Here is a 10921-nt window from a genome sequence, read left to right as displayed (position 1 = left end):
AACAACTCACACCACGGAAACATCCCTCCCAAAAGTCTAGTTGTATGACCAAACCGTAACGCGCCCAATACCGTGGGCACGGCTATTCGAATAGGTTTTACACTCTGCAGAGGTGTGCAACTTTACCCACAAGTGGGGTACCACAGCACGATCACCTTAGTGTCGGTGTAGATTCCAACAAAGCCATTACCCACCTTAGCTAGACCTGACTAGCCAACACGGACTTCACCAAGCGGCCATTGACCTTTACTGAGGTTTAACCGGGGCATAAGTCACCACGACCTTATCCCTTCTCCTTGGTCACCCGTTGCTCTCAGCTCTACTGATAGCTATCAGACTAACTAGTGGGGTTTATGCTAAGCCGTTGCCACACACAACGGTCAAGTGGTTTGCACGATAGTTGAGTTAGGCAAGATGACACATCAACTCGGTCCTTAATTATGACGGGATTCATATCTCCCAACCTTCTTGCTCAACCATAAAGGTACGAGCCTCCTATATGACAGTTCACACAGAAATGCCATCCACCCATCCCATCTTAACAATTCTATTCTTTTATAACCCACTTACCTTTCACAAAACTCACACATTTTCCTTTTTATAAAACAGGTTGTAACCATTTTTTAGTGTAATTAAAATGAGCACAAGATCCTAAGTGGCATTCTAGCAGCGATTAACATCCAAATAGATTAACTCGTATTTAGATATTAATCTAGGTGGTCAAGGAATGGTTATAACAAATCAAGGGGTGGCTATCCAACTATGTTTTTAGCAATCAAAACATATGCAAGTATGTAAAATGGCCGATAGGTTGTGTTTATAAAACTGGGTTAAATATGTAATCAAAGGATGAGATTGAACTTGCCGTCTTCGAAGCCTTCCGGGAGTTCTTGCTCGCGGTATGGTTCTTCAGGCTCCGGCTCGCGATACTGCTTGGTGAACTCCTCGACGGGTTCTCCCTCATTCGCACCGGTATCTACGGCACACACAAACAAACACACAATAAACAAAAAGAAATAAATGTTTTATCGTTGAGCTCGAATCGGAGAAGGTTAATATATGGATATGGGAATAATATTTTTGGGAGATTTTCTAATGGTACGGTTGAAAATATATTAGAAATGGCGTGGTAAAGTTTTGGGGTGATTGGAGAATTTTTTGTGCATGAAATGATAGGTCGGGGAGGCGTTTAGGGTTAAATAAGGATCTAGGGGCTTATTTGTAATTAGTTTTGAGAGTGAAAGGACATGATTATAATTTTGGAAAACATCCAAGCTACTCTGGAAATGTGCAGGGACCGATTGGTAATTATCTTGAATGGTGGAAGGGTTGATTTGGAATAATTAAAGATGGAGGGGGTTTCTTTTAAAAGGAAATAGAAAGAGGGGGGCTCTTAATAGAATAGAAAGGGAGGGAGGGGATTTTGGGCAAATATGCCCTTCTTCTTCCTCCTTCCCGTGGGGAACAGAGGAGGGGGCTCCTGGGCACCGGCGCCGGCTCCTACCAGCGGCCCTGGACACGGCAGCGGCCGGGAGGAGGGGGAAAAGGGGGAGGGCGACACGGGGAGATCGATTCCCCTCCTCGATTTGGGTGGTGGCAGCCTGTAGAGGCGGCGCCACGGTGGCGGGCGGCGGCCGGCGGCCGGCGTGTGTGGCGGCGGCGCTGCGGGGCCCGGCGGCGGCTAGGGCTATGGGGAAAACGACGAGGGGAGGAAGGGCATTCTATTGCCCTTCTCACCTTGGGCTGGGATGGAGCGAGGAGGCGGCGCGACGGTGGCCTGCAGCGGCGAGCGGAGGCGTGCGTGGCGGCGGCGCTGCGGGCTAGGAGAGGGGCACGCGGTGGCGAGGGCGGTGATGGCGGTCGGGGCTGCGCGAGGAGCCTATTTATAGGCGGGGTAAGGCGGTGGGGAGGGCGGGGTGCGTCGGGCGGCCGGCGGGGCAGCTCGCGGCCATTAATGGCGTTCGGAGCGTCGCGGAGCGGCGGCTCGAGCGGCGAGGCGGCACAGTGTGATGGGACGGCTCGGGCAGGTGCAAGAGGGGGAGGCGGCGCTGTGCTTGACGACGGGCGGCGCGACGAGCATCCGGGCGCGTGGTTCACGTGGGAGCAGGGGCACGCGTGCGAGTGGACAGGAAGCAGGAAGGAGGAAAGAGAAGGAAGAAGAAAGGAGATGGAGGATGAAAAAGAAAAGAAGAAGAAAAAGAAAAAGGGAAAGAGAAGAAGAAGAAAAAGAAGAGAGGGACGAAAAAGAGAGCGAGAGAGCGGCTGTCGGCGGGAATCGCGGAGACGATCAACCATGCGTGGCGGTGACCGCGGGGTTGATCGAGCACGCGCGGCGGTCGGGCGGCACGCAGCGCAACGCGCGGGACGAGGAAAAGAAAGAGAAGTGACATCGATTGATTTCGGTGTCGGGCGGCGAAACGCCGGGAAGGATTTTGGGAGATTAGGAGCTCGGACGGAAAAAGATTCTGAAACGAGTCGAGCTCAGCGACGAAAAAGTTTTGAAAATTATTTTTAGCAAGTGATTTGTTTTGGTGAATTTTTTTAGGATGTTACAGAAGCAAATTCCGTAGATGCTGGACAAAAGAGTACCTCGCATCACCGTGGAGAAGCCCGTTGCGGCGTCAAGATCTAAATGTGTAGGGTTTAGAGGAGGAGGCATTGGATTAAGGACCGGGCATTGCCATTGCACACCAATGCCCCTCCTCCACCTTCTCCCCCGCGCATCTCCGCACGAGCTGCTTGTTGGTGCTCGACCTCGTGCCGACGCCTCCATCCATTCATTGCAGTGAGCCTGAGTAGTGGCATAGATAGGGATGGGAAACCGGGGTGAGACTGTGAGAGAAGAGGATTTCTATTCTTAGCGCGCACGACCTGCTGCTAGCCTGCCACGTTATTGCAGATCACGACTACCATCACTGTTGCATGCACGTATTGCGGGAATTGCTATGACCCGCGTATGGACATATTAATTAAGATTAGCATATGCACTCAGTAAAAGAAGCATATAACATAAAAAACACTTTTAAAATTTTATTTAAATTACATTATTATATTTAATATCTTCAAAATAAGATAATATTTAAATATATTTGTATGTTTTTTAAATTGAAACACTTTGATGAAGCTAGAACAAATTTTATTACAAATATTGTTCCACCTAAAAATATAAATAAGTTGAAAACAAATAAAAAGGTTCAACGGAAAGAAAAATTTCATTCCGAATGTATTCTGTCAAAAATAGAAGTTGGTCGGAGACTTAAAAAAATATTTCAGAACAAAATAAAATATTTTAGAAAACATTATTTTGAAATAAACTAAAAATAGTTTATACAAAATATCATCTAAATATAGTTAAGTGTGGTCTAGTTTGGAAGATCTCAGTATAAAAAACACAGCGGTGCAATCGAAATTCAGTTTAGATGAATAATTTGTGAAATAGAGTATTTTTTTTGTTTGGATAAAAATATTGCATGCAAATATGGGGCCCACCACATGGTATTTGGACTTGCTCTTGGGCGTGCTGACTCTAGCTGGCTTTATGGATCGACTTGGCGGCGCGCGAAGAGCTGAGAAGCTCCGTGAGCTGCGGTGCGTACAGGAGGCAGTAGGTTTTAAGAAATCCGATACGTGTTTGATCGCTCATCAAATAGTGGCCCTAGCCGTGGATATACACCAGCTCCGCCACCGATGATAGCGATTAGTTCCGCAGGCACTGTCGCAGTGACGACACGCTGGCTGCTTCCTGTTGGGCCCACGTGTGGGACGCCGCTTTTGAATGAGAGGAAGCACACGCCAGCACTCCACGCGCGTAAAGAGAAGGCATCGCAAGCAGCCAAGCACTACCATGGTGACAGGAAGGTGGCAACCTTCCGTTCGCGAGCAAACGGAAACAGTAGTATAGTAGTGGCTTCCTGTAGATTTTGAAATCTTCAGCGATATATATCTACATCACCAATTTCTCCATGCAAACTTTAATCTGAACTACCGAATCGACATTCAAGGGGGACGCAGGGGGAGTGAGAGGGAGATTTGCAAAAGTATGAGTACCCAATCCAAAAATGAATGGTTAATTGTAAAATTTACCAAGCTTCTGATACGTCTATTGAATAGGCTCCCCCCTCCAGGGCCGAGGACTTCTAAATCGTTTTCTTCTTTTCTGTATTGACCTGCTGCTGCTTTGTGCGATTATTGTATCATCTGTCGTCGGGGAGAACGCAACGTGCAATAACTACACTCTTCACGTTTATCTCGGTGCCTTTGAATTCTTCACGTTTATGTGTTTTCCGTACATAATAAGCGTCTCCTAATTAAAGAATTCTTAGGCTGCTGAATATGATAACCACAATCATTGTCATCAAATATGAACGCGCGCGTCATTGACTAGTTATAAAAGGAAAAGACCCGACACATGTTGCAACAGCCGAGCGCGCGTGTTGCCCGCTCTGATATTGTATTCAAAATAAATTAGCTAACTATTAGGGGAACAAAACACGAATCTTCCGATAAAACATGGTGCTGGCGGCTACCTAAAATATGGTTGCAAAACATATCCCAACCGATCCCTTTGTCTTGACTGTTAGACATTAAGCTACGGAGAATCCTAGGGTATAGTATTTACTAGCCGGTGTATGAAATATCGATACTTTAGTTTTTCAGGATTCATAGATTTTACTTATACATCTAGGCATAAATATATACGTAGATGCATAGTTTTAACTATAGAAAAGTTAAAATGGCTGATAATTAATATATATATATATATATTTCTTTAAGTAACAAATATCATAGGAAGTTATGAGAAACGGAAGCCAGCTCAAACAATTTCCTCATTCGAACCCGGGCGTTAAGAAGCTGCCGTGTATATCAGAAGTAAACATACAGGATGATGCACAAGACAGCGGCAAGAATATTCTTTTTATACGTGCACGTGACATCTAAGCCAAAATTAATATTGGGCATACGTGGCAGTAAGGATACGTACTTTACCCTCATCTTCGCCGCCTTCTTTATTTTTTTAGAAAGACACCAATAAGGTGTCTCATATCTGATTCATATCAAGTAAATAATTGGTGGCATAAAAGAAGGACAACGACATAAAGAAAATAAAATTACATCGAAGAGTTCTCTCTTCGTCTTCTTCAATCGATTGTTTGTTGTCCACCGAAGTTTGAAAAATGCAATGGAATGATAGCATGGGAGTCGGTGCTGGTTTGGTCGACCACTGGTTCGGCCCAACCGACATAAGCTTCGTATGTGGTTTCAATTCTGAAATTTGGCTTCAATCCTTAAACGAGTTTCTCACAAAAATCTAAAATTTGAGCACATGGCTTCCTGATGGCTTCACAAAATCATTACCTATACCGGTATTAGAGAATTTCGAGAACAATGTGAATCTAAAAATGTTGAAATTAATTGTCCTTTTCTACTATTGGTTGTAATTGGTCATATAAAATCAGGAAATATATTTTTTCTGTAGAAATATTCCCGACCATCGTCTCGATGTTTGACTCGTCGCATGAAGTCACATGGTGGCGGTTATTCCGAGGCAATCAACATGTAGGGAGCGCACATGGTTTGACCCCAAGATAGCTGGAGTTGGGTGCTACACTGCTACTTCCACGTAACCACCTGGCAAACAATCACCAATAAACAATTCAGCCTCACTGCTTATTATTTTAGGTTACGGAGAACCACCACTCACTGCTCTGCTATTTAAGTTGCAGCTTACTAAGCTAGCAAAGCCACACCAATCACCAGGAGCTTGCATTGGGAGCAACACCAATGGAAGACCACCAGCACTGCCTCTACCTCGTATTAGCTCTCGTCTCGCTGCTCGTCATCTTGCTCGCCAAGCGCCGGCGCTCCGCCGCGGCGCCCGAGCACGGCCTGCGGCTGCCACCGGGGCCATGGCAGCTGCCAATCATCGGCAGCCTGCACCACATGATCGGCAAGCTCCCGCACCACGCGATGCGTGACCTCGCGCGGCGCCACGGGCCGCTCATGCTGCTCCAGCTCGGCGAGGTGCCCACGCTGGTGGTGTCGTCCCGGGAGGCGGCGCGGGAGGTGATGAGGACGCACGACGCGGTGTTCGCGACGCGGCCGATGAGCCCCACCATGCGGGCGCTCACCGACGGCGGCCGGGGGATCATCATGGCGCCCTACGGGGCCCACTGGCGGCAGCTCCGCCGGATCACCATCACCAAGCTCCTCAGCGCGCGCCGCGTCAACTCCTTCCGCGCCGTCCGCGAGGAGGAGGCCGCCGCCATGCTGCGCGTGTGCGCCGCCGCGGCGGCGGAGTCTCGCGCCGTGAACATGCGCGAGCGGCTGTCCGAGCTCATCACGGACACCACGATGCGCGCTGCGATGGGCGACCGGATCAAGGACCGCGAGGTCTTGCTGCGGGCGCTCGACGAAGCCATCGTGCTCGCCGCCGGGTTCAACCCAGCCGACCTGTGGCCGTCATCCCGGATCGTCAGCTGGCTCAGCAGCGCCGTGCGCCGCAGCGAGGAGATCCGTCAAACCTCGTTCGGGATCCTCGACGAAATCATCAAGGACCACCTGGAGAGGATGGAGCGTGGCGACGGCGGCGAGGTCGAAGACCTCCTCGACGTGCTGCTCAAGGTACAGAAGGATGGTGAGCTGCCGATCCCCCTCGACACGGACGTCATCAAAGTCGCCATCACTGTAAGCAATCTTCAACTCATCAATCAATTCAATCCGATCCGTTAGTTCTGTACCGATTACTTAGAGATCGACACTCCGTATGATTGCTCGCAGGACATCTTCGCCGGCAGCGAGACGACAGCGCCGACGCTGGAGTGGGCCATGGCGGAGCTCGTCCAGAACCCCAAGGTCATGGAGCGGGCGACGGCGGAGGTGCGACGCGCCTTTGCCGCGCACGGGTCGGTGCGGGAGGAGAAGCTCGTGGAGGCAGGGCTCCAGTACCTGCCCCTCGTCATCCGCGAGACGCTCCGGCTGCACACGCCGCTGCCGTTCCTGATCCCGCAGGCGTGCCAAGAACCCTGCCGCGTGCTGGGCTACGACGTGCCGCAGGGCATCACGGTGATGGTGAACGCCTGGGCGCTGGGCCGCGACGAGCGCTACTGGCCGGGGGACCCCGACGCGTTCCGGCCGGAGCGGTTCGAGGCCGGCGGCGGAAGCGCGGCGGATTTTAAGGGCACCGACTACGAGCTCCTGCCGTTCGGGGCCGGGCGGAGGATGTGCCCTGGCCTGGGGTTTGGGCTGGCCAACATGGAGCTCGCGCTCGCCAGCCTCCTCTTCCACTTCGACTGGGAGGTGCCCGGTGGCGCCAAGCTCGACATGACCGAGGCGTTCGGCATCACCGCGCACCGGAAATCCAGGCTCCTGCTCCGCCCCATCCTTCGCGTTCCTGTGCCAGGCGTCTAGGTCCTGATCATGTTTGTGATGTACTGTGTAGTGGTAAACTTTGTCATGTTATGTGCTGTATGGTTTGTTTTTGTGCCGAATAATCTTCTTTCATTATACTAGTTTGATATCTTTTGTGGAGAATCAATATTTATGAGTCGATTTTTTTTTTGCCAAAATCTATATGATTCCTAATGTTCCAAACTATACATAAAAGTATTCTAGCAAAAAAAATAAATGTACAAAGAGCACACATCATTTTTTCTTAATAAATTAACTTTTGGGAACAATATACTCCCTCCTTCCCCGTTTATAAGGCATGGTGGAACATGACACGGTCTTCTAAACAACACTTTGACCATTTATTTATCATATATTATATCACTTTTGATTATAAACTTATAATCATTGTAAAATATATTTGATTATGAATCCAATCATATGAAATTTGCATTATAAAAATAAAAATTTAATAGTCAAATTATTGGTCAAAGATGACAAGGTTTGAATCTTGATATACGTGTATGCCTTATAAACAGGGAAGGAGGGAGTATAATATAAGAAGACATTTACACCTTACTCCCTCCATATAGGATTTAGATGACGTTTTGGACAAGATTTGAGTCAAACATTGAGAATATAAATCATGAATAATTTTTAAGTTATTGAGTTTGAAAATGTGAAAATTATATGAATAAATTTGTCTTAAGAAACACTTTCATAAAAATATACATATATCACTTTTCAACAAATATTTTTATAAAAATAAGCGGTCAAAGTTATACTTTGAAGACCGTGTCGCTGTTCTAAACGTCATCTATTTCTTATATGGAGGGAGTACATATGTTTTGCTTTGTGTGTTCCCAAGCCGATATTTTTTCAGCGGTCGATAGATCTTGTTGTAAGCAACAAATTTACTGATATGTAAAATTACGTGCAGAAGGACAGTAAAGCTGCCTCCGTGCAGCCTTGCCTCGATATGTGCCGTAGTTTACTAGCCTCTTGTAACCTGTAAAGACATCGTTATCTTTTGCAATAAAATTTCAGGCACCCCTTTTCTTAAAAAAAACTGGAGCCAGGCCAACTGCATGTGGAAAGAAGCCAAGACCAGGAGTATCTTGCAGCTTTCAACAGTGCTAGGTGCTAGGACAGGACAAGTGTAATTAAAATAGAATGCTGCTACTCTTGTGGACTCCCAAGGATATCTTCTTCTCTTGATAGCTATAATTTTCGTAGCGGCTGCATGCAGAGCTGCACTTCCACAACTAATGGCCCTGTTTGGATACTCTAACTGGATTACATGTTAGAGTTAGTTTCTAGCTCATGACTAACTCTGAACTAACTCTAACCAAAATGGTGTTTGGATGCAAGGGTTAAACTACAATAAAAACACTTTTTCAATCATTTGTCTATTTTAAATCCTCTTTCTAGCCGGATCTGGTGTGGCCACCTCTTTCTTCCATTCTTCTCTTTCTCTCTCCACTGTTCTCTCTTTGCGCCTCCTCCCAGTGCCAGTCTCTCCCACTCCCTCCCTCTCCAGCATCTCCTCTCTGGCGGCGCCCTCTTTGGTGGCGCCGCCGTGCTTCGGCCTAGCCTCCGCTGCCTGCTCGCCCTCCTCCACCTCCTCTTCGGAGAATCGAGCAGCACGGCTCGGCATGCCGGCGGATCGAGCAGCCCGAGGGCCAACGCGGCGGTGGGAGGAGCAGCGCGCGTCTGCGCAGAGCGGAGGATGGCGGTGGCACCGACGCGGCGGGCAGAGCTCGGCCGCGCCCTTGGCGGCGCGCGGAGATCGGTCGCGACTCCCGTCGGCCCGGCGAGCGGAGCACGGCTGCGGCCGCGGCCACCAGTGGCCCGACGGGCGGAGCGGCAGCCATGGCGTGACGGTCGGCGGATGGGAGAGGGCGCGGTAGCCGCTGCCGGGCAGGACCGCCATGTCCGCTGAGCCTGCCCAAGCTCCCCGACTGCGTTCGCTGTCGGTGAAGGGAGCCGCGGCAAGGGGCGGCGCGGCCCGGCCCTGCTCCTCCACCGAGGCAGGGGGCGGCGTGACGGGGGCGAGGAGGGACGGCGAGGGCAGCGGGCCGTGCGGCATGGGTGGCGGGATCTCGGCCGGCGGGATCCGGTGTGGGGACGCCCGCTGGGGACACCGGCGAAGCTGGCGACGGGGACGGCGGAGGGGTGTCGGGGTTGGGGCGCGGGTGGCGCACGGGATTGGGGAGAAGTCGGGGAGGGAGGGGGCGCTGGGAGGCGCGTTGCCGCAAATGGATCCAGTGAGAGAGAGAAAAAACGTGGGGCCCACCACTCTAACCCAAATAAGTATCCTTTGGAGGGGATAGTTTTTTGGGGTGGGTTAGATATACTCTAACCCACCCTGTTTGGATTTTTTTGGATTAGAGTGGCAAAAAAAGTCAACTCCAACTCTAACCCTGGTATCCAAACAGGGCCAATGTAGAGTAGCATCTCAACATCTAGTCCACATTCTTTCCCCGTCTTCACTGTTGCCCATGCCAAGTGTTGGCCGTGTTGAAGTGCTTTGACAGGTACTGAAAATGAGAGTTGGAGGAAAACAAAGAGCTTGATCATCAGGTTCTGCAACAGAACGATGGGAAAATTATATATGATCTTCTTTCGGCGTGCTTTCCTCCAATAATATCTCACCTTCAGTTGGTTACTGTGGCCACAGACAGTATGAGAAGCAGATGTGCCGTTTGAAGTGAGGAATACAAGGAACTGAACCCAATTTCATCCACGGGGAGAAAGTAATGGGGGACCTTCAGGTTCCCCATGATGCAGTCACCCTACTCAGATGGATACAAAGATATAAAAAAAATGTTGGCTATAGTTTGAGACCAATTTTGTAGTGGGGGAGCGTCCGCGGAAGAGTCCAGTGCGTGTACGGTGTACCGCACGCACCATATATGTAAGCGTAAATCCAATTCTGAGGACGCTCACCCCAAGCCTTGCTGGCGCGCAACGGACGAGCGGTCCACGTGCCGCACGCCGCTCCCACCCTACACAGGTACGTACTTGATTTTTTTTCCTTTTGTTTTTTTTCACTTTTCCATTCAATTAGTTTTTTTTGTCTGTACTCATGTGGATCCTGTTGACATCCAATTTTGACAGTTCAGAGGCCGACCGGTCTGACCGGTCTGTCCAGTTGTAATCCGAGTAGCCTTCGTTTTATTTTGGAAATTCTTGTATAAACCGACTTGGAGAGGGGTACGACTTCCCCGACCTATAAATATAAAGGCTAAGGCCGATTGAGGTAATCACAATCGATTCACACATTTATCATATACTTTTTACCTCCAAACCCTAACTTTTCCAAGCCCATCTGCTGTTCTTCGCTCGTCTCCACGGCGTTCGATGGCGTTCTGAGTGGCCTGCCGACCTCAGAGCAACCCTAGATCCACGAGCTCCTACGGGGTCCCTCCCGAGCTCGAGATTTTAGGTCTTCGCGGCGTTCTCTGTAGAACCGGTCTGACCGGTCGCCATAACTGGTCTGATCGGTCTGTGCGCAGGGAGTCCGTTGGTGAAG

General features: G+C 49.6%; 1 protein-coding gene across 1 annotated transcript; it reads left to right on the top strand.

The window, feature by feature from the left end:
* The first annotated feature begins 5711 nt into the window (after positions 1-5711).
* On the top strand, positions 5712-7546 carry LOC120711536 (zealexin A1 synthase-like). The gene is made up of 2 exons (XM_039997093.1): positions 5712-6684; positions 6778-7546. Exons 1-2 carry the CDS (start codon positions 5782-5784, stop codon positions 7405-7407), a joined length of 1533 nt encoding a protein of 510 aa, XP_039853027.1. The 5' UTR covers positions 5712-5781; the 3' UTR covers positions 7408-7546.
* Positions 7547-10921: the final 3375 nt, after the last annotated feature.

The sequence above is a fragment of the Panicum virgatum genome, chromosome 6K, assembly GCF_016808335.1.
Source record: "Panicum virgatum strain AP13 chromosome 6K, P.virgatum_v5, whole genome shotgun sequence".
NCBI classification, from domain to species: domain Eukaryota; kingdom Viridiplantae; phylum Streptophyta; class Magnoliopsida; order Poales; family Poaceae; genus Panicum; species Panicum virgatum.
This window is presented reverse-complemented; position numbering and strand designations above follow the sequence as displayed.